Below are 24852 nucleotides of genomic sequence, written 5' to 3' on the forward strand. Positions count from 1 at the left end.
AGCGGAGACGATGATGCCAAGTTCTAGGTGTACTGAACAAAAATTTCCGTACAATTACATTCTAATATTATTAATAAATTAACCTAAATATTTGTTATTCAGATAAAAATAAAACTTTCCAAATATATAAACGAAACTAAAAAGTGGTTGCTAGATATAATAAACTGATTTAGATGCAAATATTTTAATACTTCTTTCTTTGTGTACCAATTCTCCTTGCGACTACCTTGTTGGCCTAACCAGCGGCTCCCCTATATCCTGTATGCCCCTCCCCGACTTTTCCACGCTCATTTACTGCTCCTGGGGAGGGGGTCGAGAGGGGGAAAATGAAAGTGGAGGGGGTGGCACGGCAATTGTGCAAAAAGTGCCAATAAAGCACATTCTTTGTTCGGCTCGCAAAGTGCTCAACAAAGCGGGCAGGAGGATAACGTGTTACGCAAGCTTAGACCGCGTCTGTCTGGGTGTGTGTGTGTGCATAAGCGTGTGTGGCTGAGTGTGCAAGGATAATAATAATAACCCATGAATAGGTAACAACTGTCGGAGAGCTACTACGAAAGTTGGAGCCATTGATGCCCTTTAATGATAATCAAAAACTAGTACATATCAAAAAAGTTGTTCTAAAGAGACTTTAGTCGTAGTCAAAGGTTTTGTATCCAAGAAATTTGAAATGTAGAAACGTATAAATTTGAAATATATTAAAGTTCAGCACTTTAAGGGTACATGTGCATACATCCTCATCTTTAATAGAGGGTATCTCTGTTTGAGACTGCCCCTTATGAAGGGGGCGGTTCATCATGGCTTGGCCCCCATCGTTGATTGCACTGTAGGTGGCTCCATCTTCTTTTTCACCTCCATCCCGGATTCCCAGTCCAACTCCTGCCCCTTTGGCTCCTGAGCCTGCGCTTGATTGTTTAGCTGTTGTGTCTGTGTATCCATCAGATACCCGATTGTTTGCCAGCCCCATGGACGAGGATTCGGATGTGGCTATGGATGTGGATGTGGCCCCCGGAGGAGGAACACTGAGGTGCAGCAGTCAGACGCAGACACACCTCATTGATTTTATTGTGCTTTTTTCGCATTGAGGCATTGAAAACGCTCATAAAAATGCCCACACAATGGAAACGATGATGCGGCTGATGGTCCTGGGATTACGATTAGGGCGGGGGCTAACCTGTGGTTTGGCTCTTCAGTGGACAATGGCCAGCACACACTTATTTCTTGGCAAGTCCCCTCCTCCACAACGTATACCTCTATTCCAGGGCCAAGAAACCTGATGTCTATTTTAAGTAGTCCCCGAAAGCGGCAGCTGCTGAAGGAAGGCAAAGATACTTTTGGCTGGCTGCCTGCTCCCATTGGAGTTCCCCTGGCTGTTTTTGGAGATAGACTGTCAAAACGGGTACGTTTTAGTGCGATTCTCCTAATGAGCTGGCCGGGCAAATGACTTTTTGTAACTCGCACGCGGCTCGAATGAAAATGAAATGAGAAATGCATTTTCGAAATGCCAAAAAATGCCCAAAGCCGAACGATGAACGCCAAACAAAAAAGTTAGCATTTTGCAATTTTCCTGGCCAAATGAGTTTTTGAAGTCTAGACCCGCTTGCTTGCTGCAAGTACATTGTTGCCGTGTCTTGTTGCATCCTGCTGGCCCCTTTTTCGCCCCTGGTGTTAATTTGTTAGCACGCTGCACTCGGGGCAGACAGTGATTAATTACACAACAAAATGCCAAAAATAGTCAGGCGAAAATTCAGCAGAAGCAACTTTAAAGTTAATTAGTTGCCATGTCCAGAAATAACGCACTTTGTATTCCAAAGAGTTTCGATTCGCCAGATGCGTGATTTACTTCTGCACTTTCCGCCTTTCAGTGGCCGCTCTCACCTGGCGGGCGGGAATAAATTTTAAATTCTGGCCCAACCGCACTTTCCGCATTAAATCATTTCCAGGCCATTTCACAGCCGCCGTTGCCACCGCAATGAAATGGCGCCCAACCACCGGGAACAAGCGAGTTGCACCGAAAGAAATGCAACTGCACTCAAAGTAGGAATACTTCGACGGTGGGCTTATTAGAAATCCCACGGTGACGACAAATACTTTAATATGACATAATTCGTATGAAATTAAGTGGTATTAAGTACTTTTTTGCTATAATTTTTCTCCGTGCATACTCATGCAACATTCAGACATTCATTCATCCATTTGCTCGCTCATTCATTCGTGGCGATCCGCAGGTGAGAGCAGCCACGTGGAATGCCCCACGCCGTGAATTTTGGCGCTTGGAATATGCAAAAATTACACAGTCGAGTGAATCAGGTGGTGGGGTGGGTCGCTCGATGGTGCTGCTGCTGTGGAGTGGTGCAGTCTGGTGGTGCTGGCCACTTCAAATATATCACGCGTGAAGCCTCCTGTCTGCCGCTTGATTGACAAACGTTTTCCCCGCCATTTTCCCCCGGCCAGGCGAAAGGTGCATCCGGCGCGTTTAGAAAAGATAAATTTAAGTAATTGTCAATATTTCAAGCGGTGTAATTGCTCTGGACTCGGTCACTCCTGCGGAGAGATGCAGCGAAAAAAGAGACAGAATAGAATAAATCCCATTGCAGAAGTACACTCGAACATTTTCTGCCTTCCCCACACTTTTCCATTCCACTTTTCCAGCTGCGGCTTTATGCAGTTCTATGCCATTTTACACTTGACGTTTTACCAATTTCGAAGTTCTTTTTATTGTGAGCACCCTGTAGTTGGGGAAAATGGGATATAGCGCGGACCACAATATGAATTTTCGGAATGGTGGATCTTTCATCTAATGACTACTTTCAGTAGTCCCTCTAAAATTTCTATGCCACAATAATAAAAGAATTTTTTTAGGAGGAAGTACTTATTAAATTTGAGTTTAGATAATGGAAGCTCTAATTATATTTTTAATACCAAATCTAGGGTATCTTTTTGTTAATAATCACCATTACATGCAGTTCGCAGAGTTCGATTTTTTTTGCTGACACTTTTCGTTTTTTGTTGCTGGTCCTGATCGTTTTTCGTCAGAGTTTTTTAGCTGCAGTGCAGCAGACAATTTTGTTGCGTGTTAACAACTGCAACAATTTAGGTTTAATTGATGCGAGCTGCAGCAGCAAGTTGAAGTGCCGGACTCGAACTCGAACTCTTTTTGACCCCCGGGGACTCCCCTCCCATGATGTTTCGGCTTTTGTGCAACTTTTTCGAGCGCTTTTCCGTGAGGTTTTTTGGACGCTTCCGCTGTGACGAGAGCTGTTAGATAAAAGCTATTTACATGTTGTTATTTATGATTTTGCAGCTAAAATGCTCGGTGAATTATTCGTCCGGTCTCAGCCTTTTTATTTATTCTCCACTTGCCGGCTCCTTCGCCAGCATGTTTACACCTCGAAACTGGGAAAAAGCGGAGCATATGCACCAACAGATAGATATTAACAACATATTTTTTCAGGGAGCATTGGATGCCCGACTTCATTGAGCACTAATCCATGTATGAGCATGTTACATTGGGGGATAATAGCCCTTTGGAACCCATCCTCTTAAGTTTCAGATTCAACTTTATTACTTTCCGCTGACTCATGAGAGTTCGGCGAAGAGAAATGCGGAGAAAGAAAGCGAAACTCATGCAAAGGTTGACTTGATTTATAGCCACTCTCCACATGCGCTTTTTGGCTTCGTTTTTTTATGACCCACGGGGCGTATGATGAATATGTAATGGCAGTGTGTTATCCACTGCGTTGAAACTTTGATTTACTAACTGCGAAATAAATATTAAATTTTCAATTACACAAAGGCGACTGCAGGGCAACTTTGGCTTGACTTTTTCCATGCAATTACCTCCGGAGTCCAGACCGGGATGTCCTTCCACTTCGACAGGACAATCAGGAGCCAAGGAAAACAGGTCCTGTCGAAGCACAGGTTCGACTTGCTTGCAGTTTGTCTGGCCATTAAAGGAAATTGTCTGTAAAAATGTGGCCGTATTTCTTTTTGCAAGGTACTTAAAATTAAATTATTGGACACATTAACGTCTTGACTTTGCTGCAACAGCAGTAACAGACAAGGCCAGACATAGTGGGCGGTTTTGGGTGGTTGATGGCCGCAGTGGGTGGTGGTGCACGTAAATGCCACGTAATGACGTCATTAAAGCTAGTGAAATGTGCTTTTATTATTGTGGCGTTGGTCGACCAGACTCCGCAGAACACTTTCCAATGCCCCCCATCGCACATGCTCATTAATCTTAATAAAGTTAACTGTGCGACAAGTTTATTAAAAGCGATCCAGTGGCGCCACGGCTCAAGGTGTTTCACAATCTTTGATTTCAAAAGCCAGACGGGCGCCTTTTAGGCCAGAGAACTGTCCAGTCATCGTGATATAGCTAGTTAAACCTGGAAGTCGAGGACAACATATGCTCATTAGCATAGGCTAACGAAATGAGTAGGAATTTTATAAGCCATCCAGCTTTCCATCCACTTAATGTTTCGCCACCCCAGTGACAATTTCTCCACCTCTGAAATGGAAAATCGAATCAATCAAGAGGCGGAAAAAACAGGTTCGATTATTATGATTGGATGCCTGGAGAGATGTATTATATTAAAGAAGCATCGCCAGCTGACAAGCAGCAAATGAGGCGTAAATAGAATTAAATGGCAAATGCAAGCGCGAAAATTGTTGATGCCGCTTATTGGATTACAGCCACTTTACGTGAGCGAGGCCTTCGAACAATGTGCAAATTATTTAGCCAATTTGCGGAATTAGCTATGCGCGCATTCAGCGACATGTGACAAAGAAAGTCGCGGATATCAATCGAGGAATTCCAATAAGGAGAGCACACCACTCCACAGTGGTTTTTTATGCGTTTTTTTTGGCAGAAATTCGAAATGATGACCTATCTTCACCAAATTTGGTTTGTGTTACTCTTTACTTCCCCCAAGATGATTCACAAAGTTTCAAGTGATTTGGTCAACTTTCATATAGCTGCCATATAAACGATCTGGCCGATATGCCATAAAAATATTTACATTACCAAAAAAAAAAAAATTTGTATCTATTTTTAATTATATTATATTATGATATTATATACAGAAAATCAAATAAAATAAAATCATATTAAGATGTATATGATGGTCCAAAACAGTTTGTCATGAAATTTTAAAATAAATTTATCATATGTCATTGTTATGCTATTATACTTACAACCTATAATCTATTGCAACCTGGCAAATGTTTCCTTATGTAATCAAAGAAGGACTTAACTGTTTTATTTATCAGTGAAATACAACATTCATTTAAATTATTCTGACCAATTTTTTTAAATATATGCTGCCTAACTGCATCCTCAGAGCGACTATTGTTGCTCCAAATGTCAAGCAGCTCTGAATGCCCAAACAAGTATTCATCTACAAAAACGTAATTTTTTCAAAAAGGAACAAAAAGGTGCATATGAAACTAGTTGTATAATATTATACACATGTTAGTTAATAACTTGCCGTTAAAATTCTTTTGAAGTGGTTTGCCATACAAAAGTTATATTCCACGAAACACAGCTACATTTGTTAAGTTGACTGTAAAAAAGGTACATAAACAAAACACGATACAACTACACAAAAACATATAACATACACAAAAATTTTACTGAACTACAAATCTACATACCTGGCCTACTGTTTTCCATGACACCAGCTTAAACTTTTTAATTCTCTGAGGAAATATTAACCACAAATGTTGCACAATGATTTGCCGCCAATTTTGTCTTACGCATGTTATCGACAATCAGCTCTCTTTGAGAGGTGGGCAATAAGCCAGTGTTGCATAAAAAAGTAAAAATCGACTTTTTTTTATCTAATTAGACTATCCTAAATATAAAGAAACTAAAAATTTTTTTATTCCGTTAAAAAATTTTTTTGACTTTCTGCCAAAAAAAACACATAAAAAACCAATGTGCACTCCTCAGGACTTCGTTCCCTCGGTTGAGGGCTTTAAATCATCTGGTACTTTAAGCCTGCCCGCAGCACTCGAGAGTCAAACTTTCTCATGCATCCCTGTTTGGGACAGGACACGTCACACACACAGCGCACACCCACATACACACACTCCCACACACGCGCTGAAACTAAGCAAAATGTCTGCAACTGTTTATTGTTGATAAATTGCTGCTGAGGAATTAGTGCGACTGCGACGATGATGGAAGACCAGGGCCCATCCTGGAAGGCACTTTTCTGCGCCGGACTCTTGGTTCTCTACTCGCCTGTCCTGGACAGTGGCACTGCACAGAGCGAAAAGCTTGGAAAGTTAGAGTATCCGAGTTCCTTGAACGGCCAGTGTGACCATAACATGATAAATAGATATATTTCACACACTGGTGTGACCTTGCTGCGAAAATGTATGTAAAAATTAACTTATTATACTTTATAGATCTGAAACCCGATCTTTTTCTCTATCTGTAAACGCTTAGCTTTTCCCACCAGCTACACCTCACACTCGGGAAAGAGTTTTTAGAAAATGCAAATTTTGCATAGTCCCAAAAGTGAGGGGGTTATGAAGCTATACCAGTGGAGATGGAGAACTGGAGGCCCGCAAATCTTTATGCCTGCTGGACTGCAGAGTGACACATGTCGGCAGCATAGAATCCGGAATCAGAACGCTTTACTTTTTCTGAGCGATGGCCAGAGAGCCACAGATACGTAATATCCACCCAACCTCAGTCCCCCTGATCTCATAATAAAGTTAGCTATGCGGCCCCAGGGAAAGTTTTCGGTTTGTTTTGGCATTTATTTAGTTTTAGTTTAGTTTTCGGAGTGGAATGATATGCAAATTTGAGTAACTGCAAAATGCAATTGAGGTGCCTGCATAATAATCGAGTTGGCCACATCCCTTGCTCTTTTCCACAAAGAAGGAGTCCTTAAAGTGGCTTTAAGAGTGGGCGCTTGTGTCCACTTAACCTTAAGTGATCAGGTATTAACTGGGGCTAACTTCCTTCAATAAATCCCGGGCCAGCCAATCGTCGAGGGCATAAATCTTGCACTGTCCACTTTTGTCACTGACCGGAAATGTCCAATAAATTGTAATTTTTCCCTAAGCTTTTACTCGTTTGCCTCCGGATTGCTGTGTGGGTTGCAGCTCAATCATCGTTTAATATTTATGTGCTGTTCGATTGTGAAGTTTATTGGATTTGTTGCTCTTGTCGGGCAGGACCTCTGCTACGATAATTGCAGCGTTTGTCCTTAAGAAGTTGCAGGTGTGTGCCCGGAATTTATTGTGGCTCCTTTTTGGGGAGGCGATGGAAAAAGAGTCGATTTCTGCTCAATTGGCTTGTTTAGTTGTTATTTATGGCCTTTCTTATGGGATCTATTTGGGGTTCAGGGGATGGTGCTGCAGATAATTGCCTGGTTATTGGATGACATTTGTTTAGTTAGTGTTTTTTGTGCCACAAGAGAAATTGCGAACTCAGCTGGGCTCTAAATAATTCTGTGTGATCTATGAACTCGAAATTTAATTTATAAAGCTATTCGAGTTTTTCAAAGGGAATGATAATACGAAAACGATTATCTACATCAGTGAACCATAGAACAGCAATTTTCCCAGAAATGGTAATTTCTCTGTAAAACGAAATGCTCTAAATGTTATCAAATGCGAAATATGAACAATAAGGGATATAATGAAGCCAATCCTGATTTGATGGGTTTGACAGTGGATTGATTGTACCTTCATTAGGCGGCAAGTGTTGCGGATTGCCTGCATATGTTGCAGAATCCTTGTGGCGGATTTTTGGGGACGGGCACTGAAAGCGACCCACAAACGTGTCACATCAAACGGAATTGATTAAAATCTAAAATGAAATAGTGCTCGGTCTTATTGTCGTTTTTGCGCATCTCGGATTTTCGTATATTCGTATTTTCAGATGCGGATTCGTTTTTGTTATTGTCGCCGCAGCACGTACTCAACGATTGCCCCTAAAAGTATGCACACACCCACTCAAATGCGAATCCTTTTGTGCGACAGGGGGGTTGGCAATTCAAATTTCAATCAAATGCGACCAATACTCGTACCTTTTGGACACACATGCTGACCACAAAGTATTGTATCATTTGCGAGGCTCGGGGACATCTATCCTATGTCCTATGTCCTCTATCCTTTACCCTCAACTCCCTTCGATCCTTCGAAATCAAATCAAAGGCCGGAGCAGAAAGGGTGCAACTATTGCCAGAATCAGATAAAATTTTCATTACCTTATGGCCGCACATTATCGGCATGCGGCCATCGCCTCCGCCTCCGTCTCTTTGGCCCAGGACTCCGGATTTTGGTTCGGACTTGGAGACTATTTCGGGTCTGTTCGCCAGGACACAATGTGCTGCTGATGACGTCGAGTGCTCCTGCATTCGCCGCTGTTGTTGTTGTTGATGATGCTTATTGTGTGAGCCATAAAAAACAAGCGGAAAAAAATCAAGTTGAAGAGGTCATTTGCAGACTAGCGACGTTAAAGGTACTTGGTATTTCACTAGGATGCAAAAAATTCAGGATTTTTGTATATTTAATTAAGGTTTGCCGCCATAACTACACATTTTATGTATGGAGTAGCCTTCTAAAATATATTTTATTTCGGCACTAAGGTTCAACTTGATCTACCCCTTCATTGGGCATTACAGGGTATCATCAACTCGGCAAAATGAAAAAACTAAGAGAGGTGGACCGACAGCGGCGACTTTTTATACAACAAACGACAAACGGAAAGTGTCCAACAGGAAATAAACAGGCGACGGCGACTCGGACTTGGCTTTGGATTTGGATCTGAGCACGGACTATGTCTCCATCGCCATCTCCATCGCCACCCCCTTCACCACTGCCACGGCCATCTTCATCTCCTGAAAAAGAAGACCGACACGGATTCGAATTTGGACAAATCCCAGCGTGCAGCGGCGAGAATAAAAAGGGTAATAATTTTATCTAGCATTCAGATCAGACACACGTCTGTCCGGCTATATGGTCCTTTTTATTAGCTTTTTTCTACTCAGTTGCGGTGGCCACTTGAAACCTTTGTCAACAGCCACTTGCAACTTTGCATGAGCCAGCTTATGAATATGCGAACTGCCTTCGAGTGTCCATTTCCCCCGCATTTTCCGAAGGATTCCGTGGATTTTCCCAGTTCGTTCACCGCTTGGTATTCAATTACAAGTACCTTAAGCAGCGGTAAGCTTCAGTGACAAACTGTGACCACTGAACGGAAGGACCTTCCCAAGGACTGCAACTATTTCCACTGCTGTACGTGGCCCAATCTATCAACATAATTGATGGCTTCGATTAGTCACAAGTCGTTCTGTTTTCGGGCGAAATGGTACGAAGAGTTATAGAGGGCTCAGTGCACAAATCGGCGATTAATTAAATATTTACTCGGCGGGCTCAGCGAGCCAATTAATCTGGCACGGCGATCCGTATCCGCATCCGTGGAATTATGTATATCTTTGTCTTCGACTAATGAACTGATGCGGTGGCGATAGATGGAAAACTTTAAAGGGTTTCCCTGCTGCCCTTCGCTTTCCAGCTTTCTGCCCGCCATTTGTCATGCATCTCGTGTTCAACTGCACGGAAAAAGAAAACTCTCGACTACCAAGGAGTTTTCCTTTCGGGCAGGAGCGGCCCCTCCCCTTCCAAGGATATAATTTATAATTTTCGCAGGCCGAAAGGGGCGGCGATGGGCGGCGGCAAAGTGCGTTGCTCATCATCTGGCCAGCCCCCTGCACTCCGCCCCGCAACAGGGGGGCCATAAACACACCAGGGGCAACGGCGGCGTCGCATAATTCCGCCATAGCACCATAGCATTTTGGCCAGGACGACACTGCCACCTTGGAACTGGAGCTGCATTGCCGTCAGACACTAAAGAAAATGTTTCTTATTTTACTACTAAAATTCTGAAGCACTCATTGCTTAAATCCTACAAGCACTATATATACATAGAGTGTAATTTTATGTTTAAAGCTGGGCTTTATTTCTCAGTGTAGTCCCAGGCACATCCGTAGTCATTGCCATTGTCGTAGTCGCTGTCGTCTCGTCGTGTACCTTGGTGTCATAAAAGGAAGCAGGCCAAGAACTGCAGTAGGAATATTGGGGTAACACCGGGGTCTGAGTTCTGAGTTAGTTTCCATGTATCGCTGCCCTGTTGGCTGCCTGACAAAATGTAAAAATGTGGAAATGTGGAAATGTCCTGCTGCTTGCTCGCCCGAGTTCAAAGTCAATTGTAATTTTTATGGCAAAGTGCTACGCAATATGAATTACATCGACCATACACTTTCGGATATCTGGGGAAGCACTGGCCTGTCGTCAGGTGTAAGTTCGTAGTCCAAGGGGAAGTTGTAGCAATGGCTCCTGCAGAGTGTTTTACAGTCGAATATTTGGGGGTTTCTTGTAACGTTTGACTTCTTGGCTCATAAAAATGGCAACAGCAATGTGTGCGAATTTATTGGGCAAACAATGGATTGCAAGGAAGACAAAAACGGTGGAGACACTACTTTCTGGCTGTCTTGCCCAACGTCACTCTTAATTATAACCCCTTGGCTCAGCTTATCTACCCCAACAGGCAGAATGGAATTAAAAACCTTCTTTTCACGTTCTTTTATTAGATCAAGACGAAATCTGGTCCTAAAACTAGCTGAAAAAGGTGGAAAATGCAGTAGGTCTCAACCCCTTGGCAGAATCCTTTGAAAAAATCATGAGCGAGCTAATGCTTTTAAATGGCTTAAAGCCCGAAAAATTGCTGGAAAAATATTTAGAAGTAATGAGAAATCCGTGCCTTCATTATTTTGATGGCTGATTCAACCTGACGATTCCACGAGACCCCTTATCAGCCCATTCCCGCCCCTGCAGATGGAGTTTTGAGCTCTTTTTTTGGCCATTTCTGCTCAAGAGTTTTCGGACAACACGTTGTTTTCATTGCTCATTAGCGGCGACAGCGCGAGTTTAATTAGCAGTGACGCAGCGCCTGAGACTCGCAGGAGGAAACCCTTTGAGAAGGGTTCGGCCAAATTGCTTCCGGCAGTTACCAACCCTCGAATCACTTGCTGGCCAGATCCAAATTCACAACAACACCTAGGCCGTAAGAAAAATTGAGCAACACTTTGATTCAATGAGCGGCCAAAGGTCGAAAGTTGGACTTCAAGTTGCTCGGCTTGGAGGCTGTTGTGGGTGTGCGGATTTCCTCCACAGAGGGTTGCTCCAACTAATTGCCTTTTCGACATGCATTTAATCTCTATTAGAGCGGAGTGATAGAAAACTTTTCCAGCATGCCGAGCCACATGTGGAGCGGTCTTCATAAATTATTAAGGGGACCGGGGGACTCGATTGTCCGGCCCTCACTTTTGGCATTTAAAACAAATTGTTGTTCGACGCTAGTTCGATTATTTGGCCCCAGGGGGTGGCAGGAAAAGCCGAGAGCGGACAGGAAAAGTTTCCCTGCAGTCTGTCTCTCTATGCGTTGATAATGATGGAAGTCATCACATGCGGGGAGGAGTTTTCCTCTGTTTTTTCGGAGAAGGTGTGAGCATGCTTCGTACATATCAATAACGTTTTAGGTGGGTCCCTGGCAATTTTCCCCAGCAGCTGTGTCGACTGCTGATGACCTTTTAATCGAAGTTCCAGCTCTTTTTGTACTGCCATTACTATTTTCTCGGAAATGTTATTCCATCAGCTTTGTACTGCTAATAGCCTCTCCGGAATTTGCAGCCATGCACACAAAAATGCAAATAAACGCGACCACTCGGCATTCAATAACTTGCGTTCTTCAGTTGCGAAATCAAATTTTACGACGAGCCACGGGAATCCCTTAATAAACATCTGCAATCTTTGCTCAAAAGTAGCGAATTCCAGCCCACCCAAAGCACCACTCCGCAGCCAACCGTTAATTAAACCCTTTTCGGCTGCTGGAAATCTGTGGGAAAAGTTTTTCCATTAAAGGAAAACCCAGCCAAGGCGGCCGCAGGCTACGAAATCAAAAAGTAAAAATTTATGAAGCGTTTAATTGAATTAATTAAAAGCAATAATACCTTGAAATAATTGCGCCTAATAGAAAAACTTTGCCACCGATTGCCAGTTGAAGTGCTGAGATACAGATACAGATACATTTACGGATACAACGGGAGATACAGAAACAGATGGGTTAGATCTTGGGTCTTTGTTTCGAGCGACTCTTGACTGACAGAGTTATGCGACAAATCCTGGCCCTCAGCCGCACCAGCCATAAGTCAAAATTATCAACAAGATGGCCGAGCCAGGAGCAGGACCAAAATCAGGACCAGGCCAGAGGCAGGACCTCCAGCCAGTCATCCTGTCACGCACGTAGGCCACGCAACATTGCGAAAAATATGTCTTTGATGTCATAAATCAATTACGAGTGGGATTGGCGCCACGTTGGCAGCAAGTTTTCGAGTCCAGGACCAGGACACACCAGGATTTGCGCCTTCATGGCAAACAACTCGGTAGAGGTGACTCCTCCTCTGAGATTTTTCCCCCTCTTTCTGCCGGTTTTAAGTCTCGAGTTTAAAACGTGACTAAATTGAGGGAACGAAAAGTTCTTCGACTGCCAAGTTAGCGAATTAAGTGGAGCAAATGAAGCGCATGAATTCCGTGCGCTGTATTGGACACCATCCTCTTAATAACATACTTGAACCGTGTGCTTAAGACCTAGTCCTTTAAAATTCTTATTTCGCACACACATGAAAGTATCTCAGAGTAACTTCATTTTTCAAGTGTATTTCACCTATCATATCTCCGCGCTCCTGAGCCTTTTGTTTCGTAATTATGTCGCACCCATGGCCGTCGGAGGAACAGGGGAAGATTCATCACCTCGAGTCCTGTCGAGTGCTAAATGTCAACGTGACATGTGTGAGGATATGAGGGGATTGGCATCCAGGGATTCAGGGATCCAGAGGCCTGTGTTAGTTTATCAAACATAATTAAGAAGTTCTGCGAGGGTAAGGAAGAGCCAGAGAGAATAAACAGAAGTTTAATTATTTTGCAAGTTGCTGCGGCCCCGGGCAAAAGCAATTGAGCCATGGAGCTCACCTTTTGACTTATGATGTATTGCGTTTTCCATGACAGCTGACAGATGACAGCTCACCTCCTGACAAATAGTGGGAATAGCTAAAGGATTCCTCAATTCTTAAAGCTCAGTACACTTCCTTAAAGAGCCCACCACTAATTACTAAAAGTTGAGAAACAAGTTTTTCAGTACATTTGCATAAATCAAACAATTAGTCACGCCGTCTATAAAGAGTAATTCGAATGCCGGAGTAGTCCCAACTATTCCCAGCCCAAAAACTACTGTCCACTGCGAGGACTCTTATTATTTTGGTCCTTAATGTCTCCCCGCGGTGTTGTTTGAGCCTCGTCTTACAAGGTTTCCGGCTGCAAGAAATCCTGGGGAAGGTGTCCTGCCGGATTCCTCCTCTAATTTATGCGACATTTGCTAGTTTGCCGTTTTGGCATAATAACTTCTAATTCACCTAACCCGACTTTCGACCCTTTTGGGGTGCTCGTGTGAAGTCGATGCGGAAGTCTCAACCACTCAGCACTTGGAGAGGCCCTAATTTATGGTTTTGGGCATTGGAATTTATGGACAAAAAGCCGAGCAAAAATACAAAACACTCGTATTTGTTTCAAAATATAATGCCAGGCCCAAGGTGACAAACACTAAAAGTACTGGTGTGTTCTGGTTTAAGTCGAAAATAGAATACTCTGAAACAGTATTTCTTACCATAATAACATGTATCGTTCATTGGTGTTCCCTCATAAAAAGCTAAGAACAAAAGAAGGTCTTTAAAGCGAGTGACTAACGACATTTAAAAATAACTTTTATCGAACTCTGCGAAGTGGCCCAAATAAGTTAAATCAATCTCGAACCAATTCCACTCTGTGCTAATTAAACTGGATTTTTACCACATCTGATTAATCACACAGTTCAGTAACCTTTCCATGCACACAGGGTATCGAGAACAAATGCGGAACTTGTCGAATAAATTACATAAGCGGCTCAGTATCTTTTGCTCCTCGGGTTCTTTGTGGCTCTCTGGAAAGTTCGCTGCACTGGCAGCTATAGTATATAAAACATTTATCCCCACGCCCCTTTTGAGAAACCCACCTCTTCGCCTTATAAAATTGTGCAACTTTTTGTTTGACTCGTTCTAAAACGGAAAAACTCGTTTACAAGCCTCCAAAAAGAATCAGTGTTTGTAAGTTTGCTTTAATTTAGCACTTTTATTAGCAAGTATAAGCGTCACACCTGGTACCTTCCGATGCACTCGAAGAAAAGTTGAGCAAATTCACGAGTTTGCTTTAATATAAAGATGTTTGGGCATAGCAAATTTTACATATTTCGGACAACGGAATATATTCAGAACCATCGACCATAGTTTTAGGTCGAATATTATAATTTTAAATTTTTGGTTAATTTTTGCTCTGTGTTCGGTACTTGCTTCCCAGCGAATTCTCGATTCTGGCCGCTTTCGCGCGGCCATCGTATTTGGTAATCGGCGGCAGAGGCAGCAACAACTGCGATGGCCAAGTTCAGTGGCCTCCAAGTGTGTTGGAACTGTTTTGGCCAGCTTTTTGTGATTGGGCTATGATTTGTTCTTGTGCCACGCCACTCGATGGGCCTGAAAAACTGGGTTAAGCGTGGTCAGGTAAATCCGAAGATCCCAAGATTGCCAAACTCCATAGCTCTGCGAGGCTGTGAGGCAATGTACATCCCGTCTACAAACGATAGCCCACCTGAGTTTCGGGGAAACGGGATTGCCACACTATAAACTACGAGGAGTACAAGAAAATGCAATTAACCGGCCAGAAAATCAAATGTCAATCACGTAGTGAGTCGCTGATGGAAACCTGTTGTGGGCTCTCTAACATTTCAATGACTTTGAACTTTTGTTTGCGCTGGTTTCAGTCGGTTGTTGTGCAGCATTTACATATTGATTGTTGGCATGACCCATTTGTTTGGGCCCTCGAGAGCGGCCCACGCCACTTCCACTTTCGTTGACTTTCTTTGTCCGTCGTCCGCTGATCGGTCGCTTAATCAAATAAAGCCTCCCTTCTCAAGCCCCTGGGATCGCCGAGATTTCCTAACCAGTTTGGAGCTTCGTTCTCGCCGGTTCTCGGCGCTGGCTTTCATAAAAAGTCTTTGGCCAACTTTCTTGGGCTTCATTCGCGTTTGTCGTCACCATGAAAGCGGTTCTCTGCGCGATTTTCGTCACTTTGCTGACCGCTGTTGGCCAGGGATTGCCCACCCAGTTGGAGGATGAGAATCAGGGATCCTTCGCCGGCCAGGTTTCCCAGCTGATTGCTCTGCAGCTGCTGAAGTTCAACAAGGACATCGATGCCAATCAGGTGCATTCCCCATTGGGAGTAGCTTCTATTCTGGCCGTTTTGGCGGAGGCTTCCGAAGGCGATACCTACTCGGAGTTTGAGCAAGTCTTCGGTTACCCCAAGGATCGCACCAAGTTGAGGGATGCCTACAAGAGGATCCTGGGCAGCTACCAGAACAGAGATGCAGCCGTGGCCCTGCCCTCCTTCCAAACCTGGTTGTACATCTACCGGAATAACAGTGCCCGCGAGGAGTTCAAGAATCTGCTCGAGAAACACTACTATGTGGATGTGAAGGATATCAGTCGGCAGGAGTACGACTGGAATGAGCCCAACACCTCGCTGCAGCTTTCAGAGGAGAAGGACAACACGGATTCCACAGAGGGAAGCACCGAACAAAGCAACAGCAAGGACGTCATTGGATTCGAGACCCTAAAGAGAATTAAGTTGGACGACGAGGACATCCCTGCCATTCCAGCCGATGGCTATGGCCAGGAAATCATCGACAAAGAGGCCTCCAAGTTCGATCGCGACGTGGATGACAAGCAATATGTGGAAAAACCAGTTGCCCAGGCTGAGGCCGAGCTACTGCAGAAAGAACAGAAGCAGCAGGCCACCACAGAATCTGAATTGGAATCCCAGCCCGAGGAAACCACCACTCTTGCTGTGGAAAAACAGGAAAAACCAGACATGGCAGCCGAGGAAAATCCAGCAGAAAAGCAGCAGAACAAGCGCAGCGACCAGGAGGAGAGCCAGATCAAGAACCTCGAGGAGAACGAGACTGTGCAAGAGGAGGAGAAGCTGGCCAAGATCATGGCAGCTCCCGCGTTGACCGCCGGTGAACCCGAGAAGGTGCGTCTGCCCCTCCAGAAGCTGGAAAACGCCGTGAAGACGGCGGCCAAGGATGGCGCTGATGAAATCATGCTCGCATTGGAGTCGCACCTACCTTCAGTCAGTCGGGTGAGTTGAAATCTTTAGCTAATTCTAATAATTTTTGTGTAATTTGATTTTATCTATTTTGATATACCTATCCCTTACTTTCCCCATAGGTCAATGGCGCACGTAGTTTGTTCCAGCAGGATGACATCACCTCTGCCCTAAGTGCCAACTCCATCACGGGACGCTCGGCAGGATCGAAGTCCAAGATGCTCCTCTTTAACGGACTCTACTACCGCGGCAGCTGGGCCAATCCCTTCTACCAGCTGCGAGATGGCAGCGATGAGTTCTTCTTCATGACCAACGAGGACGCCATGAAGGCTCCAATGATGCATGCCCGTGGCAAATTCCAGGTTGCAGATCTTCCACAGGTCAAAGCCCGAGTTCTAAGCCTGCCCTACGAAACTTCCCGATATGCCTTGTGCATTGTCCTGCCCGACGAAACGGAGGGACTAAGTGATGTGATTTCCCAGCTGCAGACGAGTGACTTCCTGTTGGCAAAGAAGCAATTCCAAATGAAGGAGCTGCACATTTCGCTGCCCAAGTTCCAAGTGGAGGAGACCTCCCGCTCCGAGGCAATGCTCAAGCAGATGGGCTTGAAGAAGATCTTCTCGAGGACCGAAGCTCAATTGGGCCTGCTGTCCGAGGATCCTGATGTCCACGTGGATGAGATAGTCCAGTTTGTGAATGTGCGCGTGGACGAGGGAGGCAGCAGTGCCAATTCCTTGTCAGCTGCCACCATGCAGGCCAGAACTCCCAGCGTGGAGTCCACAGTTCTCCCAGTTCCGGAACCTGAACCCGAACTGCCAGGAGTGGAACGCTTCGAGGTGAATCGTCCGTTTGCCTACTTCATCGTCGACTGCCAGGAGCAGTTCGTCCTGGCCTCCGGAAAAATCTACACGCCCGAGTTTAAGGAAGATCTGCCCTCAGTCTCCGTCGAAGTGGAGCTGGAGCAGTCTTAGTCTGCTAGCTTAGTATCTCATAAGTTTCGTAACGAATTTTCACCGATCCATGCAATAAACGTACACAATTCATTTTCCAAAACAAGTACCGAGTCGCAGCATTTTCCCAGCGCAATCAAAACAGCAATTAATTCACTTACAGATGAGCAGCAGCAACCCCCGGGATTCAATTGTCCGTCCGTAATGTGAAATGTATCTGAGCAGGGCATCGCTAATTTTCGAAATTTGTCTTCGGGTGACGAGTTGCGGACTCGATACTCTCGAAATTCTCAGGGCATCCGAGCATGAAGCGCATCCGTGCCACGTGTCCTGCGAACTCCTCGCCGGAACGAAAGCTGACAGGACTCTTCAAGTGGTCAATGGGCTGCAATTAAAATTCTCATTAGAATGCATGATGTCTTACTATCTGATTCTGATTCGCAGTCTGGCCAGGAAGTGCGAGCCCCTTGTTTCCTGCGAAAACCACCGAAAACGCATGCGAAAAGCAAAACACAACACGGAGAAAATGTGTCTGGATGTCTGAAGCCATAGAAGAAATGTATATGTACTAACTATACAGGAGGGGATATCTGGGGGACCGAAGGTCTGGAGCTGAAAGTGGCGCCGGCCTGGCGGGCGCCAAAAAGCAGAGGTAAAAACAGGAGTAAATGCGTGCCATGATTACAGCGATGACGACTTCCACCCCGAAGGAAAAGCAAGGAAACTCAGACGGGATTCCAGGGGAAAGCTGCGACGGAGACGATGATGTTTCATCTTTTCCACATGAAAACTCACGTAACAAAAATTATGATAATCATAACTTTTCCCCCAGGCATCCCCTGCCCACGGGTGCCTTTGTTTTGTTAGCCGGACAAAGGACCCATGGAAAGGTAGACCTTGGACCATAGAATGGCGTCTAGTTTTTCTGCCGTCTGGCCATTGCTCTATTTTTATTAAGTCTTTGCATATAAATCAATGTGGCCCGATATGCAGAAGAGCAGAAAAAGGTATAAAAGATTTATGACTCTGGTCCGCCGGCGAGAGAGCTCGTTTAAATATTGTTTAACATAATTTCGTGCAAACCCAAACTCGGAGGCGAACTCTTTCAGCGAAAGCTACACCCACATGGAGATAAGTAAACAGAGTGGCCATAAATCCATCCATCCACTTGCAGCAGCGACAAACGCACAAGATTTATGGCACTGCCTCAAGTCTAATTACAAGTCAAGTTTGTCGAATTGAGAATTGGGGAAACCAGCGCAACAAGTGTGGGAAATCACCGAGTCAGCAGGCCCAGCTGTTTTCCGAGAAAATCTCCAAAGGAAAAGCACTCCCCCTCTGGAAATTCAGAGCCGTTGACATCACACATGTGAGCAGCAGCTGTCGTCTATCAAAAGAATGGGGGATCTAGAGTATAATGTTTAGCTAATGCTGCCGAAAATTTACAGAGTCAAGGGGTCTATCACAAGTACAAATCTATCTTCGTTAAAAATCCGCGAAGGCTTCCTCGTGTCGCATGGTTTTCGCCTTGGGCCGCGGCTTATCAGAGACCTTATCGAAGTTGGATATATCCTCGGGATTGCTGATGTTGGGCACATAGGGCGCGTTAACTGTCTGATTGAGGAGGGGGATCCACTCCACATCCTTGAACCACTCGTGCTCCTTTATGTCCCGATTGCCGTTGATCAGGTTGCCAAAACTGGACAAGAAGCCCGTCACGTTAAACTAAAAGATGCTTGAATAACTATTTACCGCTTCGAGAGATCCACCTGCAGCAAATGGTCCACCAAATGACGCAGGGCTCCACTGAAGTAACTGGGCATCTTATAGTCTGCCTCACAGATCTTGTTGTACATGCTCATCACATCGCGATTGTGGGCTGAGAAGGGCGAGTGTCCAGCGACGAATTCAAAGACCAGTACCCCAAAAGCCCACCAGTCCACGCTGGTTCCGTAGGGCTTCGATTGGATAATCTCCGGCGGCAGGTACTCCGGCGTTCCGCACAAAGTCATTGTACGGGTTTCCACTTTCTGTGGGCCAAAAACAAACAACTTGGATAGCTTCCTTTTCCTCATGTGTTAGCAAAATAAGATAAAAACCTTGGCAAATCCGAAATCTGTCACTTTCAAGTATCCGTTCTTATCCATCATTATGTTCTCCGGTTTGAGGTCTCTATAGAGCAAGCTGCAATGATGCAGATACTCCAGAGCCAAAAACACCTGGGCAGCATAGAAGCGGGCCTGTTTTTCCGTAAACTTCCGCACTCTTTAACAGTCGGAAAAGGGAAAATTATTTGTGGACGGCTACTGAGAACTACTCACTTTCGGTGGTAGGTGAAGAGCTCTCCGCCACCAATTAGAGGCAGGACGAGGTAGAGGCTGTCGAAGTCCTTGTAGGAGGCTATCAGGTTGACCGTGTTCGGGAACGTCATCGATCGCAGTACGTTCTTCTCGCTCATCACGTGGCTCACCTGTTTGGTCTTCACGATCTGGTCCTTGCTGAGCTGCTTGGAGGCGTAATAAATGCCGGACTCGCGCTCCCTCACCAGCTGCACCTTGCCGAAGGATCCGGATCCGAGGGTCGCCTTAATCTCGTAGTCATCCAGTCCCGTACTGGGCGACGGCGTGTTGGTGGCGAACTTCTTGTTGAAGTCCTCGCGCAACTTGTCCAGGATGAGGATGTAGTCCACCTTCGGACTGAAGTGCATCTGCGCTTGCTCCGGCTGGGGACCCATTGCGACAACAACTCGCGTATTAGAGTTCTGAGTGATCGCGTCAATTAACTATAACAGAATTTCGAATTTTTGTCTAAAGCATTACGAAATCTCGGTTTGAAAATGACCTAACGCTCCAGGGCTGCTTTTTATTTATCGAAAAACCATTTATGAATGTAATAATGATAATAAATGAGCTGTATTCACCGTTGAGAAAACTAGTTTTACAAAATCCAATCACGATAGCACCCCTTGAATTTAGCAAACACTAAAGAAAACGACGATTTCGAAGGACACATTGACATTTAAAAATTCGCAAACAATTCGGGATGGCGGTTTATTCGGGACTTGTACCGATCCTTGAACTCGAAGTTCTCGAAGTTCGACAGATCTTCGGCGCCGGAAATGGTGGGCTGGTAGGGGGCGGTGACTTCCTGGTTGAGAATGCCGAACCAATCTACGCCCTGGAACCACGGATGACCCTTCACGTCGCTGGAGCCGTCGTTCGAGTTTCCTAAACTGAGAAGGGGTGGCATGAGCACTGCACGGAAGCACCTTGACTCTCACTCCCACTCCACTCACCGCTTTGATGTGTCCACCTGCATGAGGCTCTCGACGAGGCTCCTCAGCTGGGCCGTAAAGTAAGAGGGCATCTTGTAGTCGCATATGCAGATCTTGGAGTACATCAGGATTACATCTCGATTGTGAATGGCAAAGGGAGACCGCCCTGCCACGAACTCGTACACTAGGATACCAAAGGCCCACCAGTCCACCGATTTGTTGTAGGGTCGGAGCTGAACGATCTCCGGGGCCAAGTATTCCGGGGTTCCACACAGCGTTGATGTGCGGCCATCCACACGCTGTGATTATTTGGGGATGAAAGCAATGGGCTATATGTGAAGTCTTTTCCCCACCTTAGTGAAACCGAAGTCCGTTATTTTGATGTAGCCGCGCTGATCGAGCAGAATGTTCTCCGGCTTCAGATCACGGTACATAAGGTGCATCTTGTGCATATACTCAAGAGCAAGTGCCACCTGGGCGGCATAGAATCTGGCGTGCTTCTCGTTGAACTTGCGAACTCTTTTTAAGGGGGAAACCCGTTGGTACCCAGTCTGTGATCAGATGAAATGAGCACTCCAGAAAGGGGATACTCACCTGCGATGGTAACTGAACAGCTCACCTCCATTGACCAGCGGGAGGATTAGGTAGAGATAGTCGAAGCACTTTGTCGAGTCCACCAGGTAGATGAGGAACGGGAATCGGGCGGCGTTCAGGACGTGCTTCTCGTTGTGTACGTGGGCCACCTGCTTCAGCCGCACCAGATCCTCCTTGCTCATCATCTTGGCGGCATAGTAGTTCTTGCCACTCTTCTCCCTGACCAGCATCTGAAGATTATTACATTTCGAAGGTGTACCACATCTAGAAATGCCCTTCAACTCACCACAGTGCCGAAACTTCCGTTGCCGAGGACGGCCCGGGTTATATAGTTTTCCAGGTTGGTGTAGGGCGACTGGGTCTGGTGGTTCCACCGCTCTTCGAACTCGCGACTCATGTTGTCTAGGATAACGTTGTAGTCTTCCTTGGAGTTGAAAACGTACTGCGAATTGTGCTGGCTCATAACAGCAGTCCGCTATCCGGCCAATCGCGCATCTTACGGCGCCTCTGCGAGTGCCTTCCGTTGCAAAGCTGGACTAGCGAAGCGATTTTGAGTGGCAAATCTATTCGGTAATGGGCGCTTGATACACTAGGAATTTGGATTTCAGCAGTTTTACTCATTAGTCAGATAATCGGTGACGGCTGAGTCAAAGCCACAATGCATAGTCCACGCAGTGGAGGACATCTTTTGGTCTCGGGGTCACAACCATTACTGCTGCATTTTCAACAACCTATATTTGAGACCTCTTTCATTCTGATTTAGGATGACCCATAACTGGCCACATTCTAAGGATTCTCCATTTGTAGTTTCTAATTTGTTTGTCTATTTTAGTAAAATACTTCATAAATCGTATCACAGCAATTTAGCTGTTTAACTTCAGGTAAAGTGAACTTCATGAATGTGAAGTTCCAGGAATGCCTAAAGTCAAGGACCGATCCTTTCAATTAGCCGACTGAGCCCTTCTCCAAGGTATGACAAATTTACCTCCATCTCCCCCCAGGACGACTGCTGAGAAATGGCAATTTCCTGCGACTGTGACTGAGTCCACACACATGTGCTTCTGAGTCCGACTTCTCGACATGTCCTGGAGTCTGGACCTCTCGTCCTGTTTTCCGGCTGCCTCCTGGCCGCAAAAGTAAGAAAAATTGCAAAACGTCCGCTTGATAAATGATGCTAACCAAGATTACATAAGTTGGTAATTTTCTAGTACATTTATTTCCACATGTCAGGCCAGTCAAGTTGGTAGCTCCAGACCGCATCTTCATGTTGATGGACATGTGAGTGGGCCTCCATGTGATGGGACAGTGGTAGGCTTACGAACCGGATGTCGGAATTGTTGCAGGCTTTTAAGGTAACTGTCGACCGAACCGTTTATTGGCCATTTCGGGCCAGTCTGTTGTCATTGTGCCACCTAAATTGACAATTAATCATTATCTTTCGGCCGGGTCGGCATTCAGATTGGCAGATTGGGTCAGCCCTGGTTGAGTGTCCTCTTAAGTTCGAGCTCGAACCATGTGAAAATGGGTTTCTAAATATGCCTTCGGTCTGGCCTAATGCCCTGGCATTAATTCTCGAGGAGCAGAGAACTTCATTATTGATTGGCTGGCAAAAGGGTTTTTTTTTGGGGGGCGGGTGACACTGACTCATCTACTTAGCTATACAGGCACAAATAATTTGGACCAAGCTTTTAATTCGCTTAAAATAAAACAAATCGTCACGTACTTGGAAACTTTCACTTGCACTCGAAACGGGAGGCGTGCAAAAACTAAACAATTTCATTTAGCCAATGTGTGTGTTCGGTACATATTCCGTTTGAAATCCTGGCTCATTTAACTTAGAGCCCAGCCGCCAGATAAACTCCAGTTGGCTAAGATATGTTAACGACGCCCATAAATAAGCGGATAATATCTGGAAGGCCTAGAATCCTCCATATCCTCGCAATATATGTGTGCTAAGCGGGCCAAGAGCAGATTAAGTCGTACGCACACGTTTCTTGGCCGTTTCTTTTGGCCGCTATGGCCGTAGCCACACTTAAAATTCATTTGTTGTCTTGAAGGACTCAATCCCCCGATTGCCAGGACTTTTGCCCGCCGCTATGCAAAGTAATTGACGCCTCGATGAACTGTTGACACACATGGCATTTGTCTTTGGCGGCCTGGCTAATATTTGGCTTAGTTATCAGAGGCCATTTTTTGGGCTTAAGTAGGTGAATGTCCCGGCTCTACTCGTACATACATATAAGGCCAGATTCAATTATGCTGAAAGGTTTCAGTTTTCCCTTCTATTCCACACCCCAACCGCCGATCCGCCGGAAAAGCAGCTGCCGGCGGACTGGCCTCAGCCATTAGCGCTAATCTCCGCACAATCGGGAATAAATCAAGGCACGCTCTGCACTCGCTGGCCGGAAAATGCATTCGGCATTCGGTTTTCGGCATTTGGCATTCAATTTGGCTCACAGTTCACCGGGCAGCAACAATGTAGTAACTTCCGAGTCCCGGCGAAACACCGTCCACCTCACCCTGCGACGTGTGCTCGGGTTCAGATTCAGATTCAGATTCAGATTCAGATTCAGATTCGGATCCAGGTTCAGAAGGTGTAACTAATCCGCTGGCCATGTGACTTTTGTCATGCGCCGATGTCAAACACTATATGCCCGAAATACGAAAATCGACGCCCGACTGCCGATGAACCCTTGCCAATCCGGTGGCAAAGGCTTTCCACTCGATTCCACCCCGAATACACGGCCGAACGGCCTTCCACCTTCAATCAGCGGACCACCAACTCCACCCCCATTTATCCTCCCTCCAATTGATTTCAGTGTTCACTTCGAATTGCCGCTTGTAATCCCTTGATTTGGGAATGCACTTGGACAAAAAGCGTAGTTACGTAGTACATAACACATACCATTTGAATTGATTGCACTCGCCAAATTCGTTAGTTTCTTCCAGTGCACATTTGAAGTAATCATCACGAAACTGCTCGACGGGTGGTCCATGCTGACATTTCGCAGTTGGCTGACTGCCTTCATGTGAGGGCTTTTCCACAATAATTTTCATAATTTCCCTTCCCCGAAAGCGAAGCTACCTTGCCGGTTGGGTGCCATAAATCAACCGCGAACTATTGACACAGCCCGATGGCCGTAAATCAATGGGATCCGCGGACATCAGGTTCGCACAACGGCCAGCGCATATTCTAAACAAATTGGCCCCAAATCGGCCGAGACTATATCGATATATAGGACTGCATCCGTGGATTTTCCGGCGGCCAAATGCGCGAACAAATAATGCCAACAAAAGCGCGGAATAAAACAATTGCCACAGTTTTAACATTTGCCATTTGCCATAAATAAACATGAACCGGTTTTCGGGTAGTCGCATTTGGTTATGGGTGCTTGTGTTTTGATATTGGTATTGTCCCTGGTCCTGGTCGCAGGATTCTGGCCTTCCTCTTCCGCCGGCGAGTGCAAAATGCTCAACATTTTATTGAAATTCAATTAAAGCCGTATTTCAATAATTGGTCACGCATGGTGCGCATTTCCGTGCCAGTCCGCTCCTAAATGCCGCTCCAGAATTTATGACTTTTCAATTCGGGTTCTTTTTTCGAGGTCGGGTTCGGGGGCAATTGAAATGCTGCCACTTGGCCAGTGTCCTTTGTCCCTTTCGAAGTGGAAATCGGAAATTGTTGCAAATTTTGGTTGCTGCTGCATTAGGTTGCAAGTTCTTATCAGTTACTGGGGAAACCCTCGTCACCCTAAGACCCCATCTATA

General features: G+C 45.4%; 3 protein-coding genes and 1 pseudogene across 7 annotated transcripts; 2 read left to right on the forward strand and 2 right to left on the reverse strand.

Moving 5' to 3' along the window:
* The first annotated feature begins 15162 nt into the window (after positions 1 to 15162).
* LOC6730259 lies at positions 15163 to 17319 on the forward strand. Its single transcript, XM_016177869.3, has 2 exons — positions 15163 to 16299; positions 16389 to 17319. The coding sequence occupies exons 1-2, from the start codon at positions 15199 to 15201 to the stop codon at positions 17235 to 17237; spliced, it is 1950 nt and encodes a 649-aa protein (XP_016037033.1). The 5' UTR covers positions 15163 to 15198; the 3' UTR covers positions 17238 to 17319.
* Positions 17320 to 18624: 1305 nt separating this feature from the next.
* Positions 18625 to 19950, reverse strand: LOC6730260 (cAMP-dependent protein kinase catalytic subunit 2). 2 transcript variants are annotated; one of them, XM_044923374.1, is made up of 5 exons: positions 19687 to 19795; positions 19538 to 19616; positions 19316 to 19481; positions 18969 to 19246; positions 18625 to 18915 (listed from the first exon to the last, which is right to left on the reverse strand). In XM_044923374.1, the coding sequence occupies exons 3-5, from the start codon at positions 19364 to 19366 to the stop codon at positions 18702 to 18704; spliced, it is 543 nt and encodes a 180-aa protein (XP_044779309.1). In that variant the 5' UTR covers positions 19367 to 19481; positions 19538 to 19616; positions 19687 to 19795; the 3' UTR covers positions 18625 to 18701. The 2 variants fall into 2 exon arrangements, with proteins under 2 accessions (XP_044779309.1, XP_002105543.1); XM_002105507.4 differs by having other exon boundaries at positions 19538 to 19950.
* A 15-nt stretch (positions 19951 to 19965) lies between these two features.
* On the reverse strand, positions 19966 to 21740 carry LOC6730261 (cAMP-dependent protein kinase catalytic subunit 2). Of its 4 annotated transcripts, XR_006541953.1 has the most exons (6): positions 21371 to 21740; positions 21085 to 21314; positions 20844 to 21009; positions 20512 to 20789; positions 20137 to 20443; positions 19966 to 20071 (listed from the first exon to the last, which is right to left on the reverse strand). XR_006541953.1 is itself a non-coding variant. In XM_016173599.3 (5 exons), exons 1-5 carry the CDS (start codon positions 21545 to 21547, stop codon positions 20188 to 20190), a joined length of 1107 nt encoding a protein of 368 aa, XP_016037034.1. In that variant the 5' UTR covers positions 21548 to 21740; the 3' UTR covers positions 19966 to 20187. The 4 variants fall into 4 exon arrangements, 3 of the variants coding, with proteins under 3 accessions (XP_016037034.1, XP_044779308.1, XP_002105544.1); XM_016173599.3 differs by having other exon boundaries at positions 19966 to 20443; XM_044923373.1 differs by having other exon boundaries at positions 19966 to 20443; positions 21085 to 21303; positions 21371 to 21508.
* A 636-nt stretch (positions 21741 to 22376) lies between these two features.
* LOC27207789 lies at positions 22377 to 23624 on the forward strand (annotated as a pseudogene).
* The last annotated feature ends 1228 nt before the right edge of the window (positions 23625 to 24852 follow it).

This window comes from Drosophila simulans, chromosome 3R, assembly GCF_016746395.2.
Source record: "Drosophila simulans strain w501 chromosome 3R, Prin_Dsim_3.1, whole genome shotgun sequence".
NCBI classification, from domain to species: domain Eukaryota; kingdom Metazoa; phylum Arthropoda; class Insecta; order Diptera; family Drosophilidae; genus Drosophila; species Drosophila simulans.

Coding starts and splice junctions, on each gene's coding strand:
- LOC6730260 (XM_002105507.4), bottom strand. CDS start 19,950: ATGGGTCCCCAGCCGGAGCAAGCGCAGATGCACTTCAGTCCGAAGGTG. Junction 19,482..19,537: donor CTCTTCACCTACCACCGAAA/GTGAGTAGTTCT, acceptor CGACTGTTAAAG/AGTGCGGAAGTTTACGGAAA. Junction 19,247..19,315: donor CAGATTTCGGATTTGCCAAG/GTTTTTATCTTA, acceptor TTTGGCCCACAG/AAAGTGGAAACCCGTACAAT.
- LOC6730259 (XM_016177869.3), top strand. CDS start 15,199: ATGAAAGCGGTTCTCTGCGCGATTTTCGTCACTTTGCTGACCGCTGTT. Junction 16,300..16,388: donor ACCTACCTTCAGTCAGTCGG/GTGAGTTGAAAT, acceptor CTTTCCCCATAG/GTCAATGGCGCACGTAGTTT.
- LOC6730261 (XM_016173599.3), bottom strand. CDS start 21,547: ATGAGCCAGCACAATTCGCAGTACGTTTTCAACTCCAAGGAAGACTAC. Junction 21,315..21,370: donor ACGGAAGTTTCGGCACTGTG/GTGAGTTGAAGG, acceptor AATAATCTTCAG/ATGCTGGTCAGGGAGAAGAG. Junction 20,444..20,511: donor CAGGTGGACACATCAAAGCG/GTGAGTGGAGTG, acceptor TTCTCAGTTTAG/GAAACTCGAACGACGGCTCC.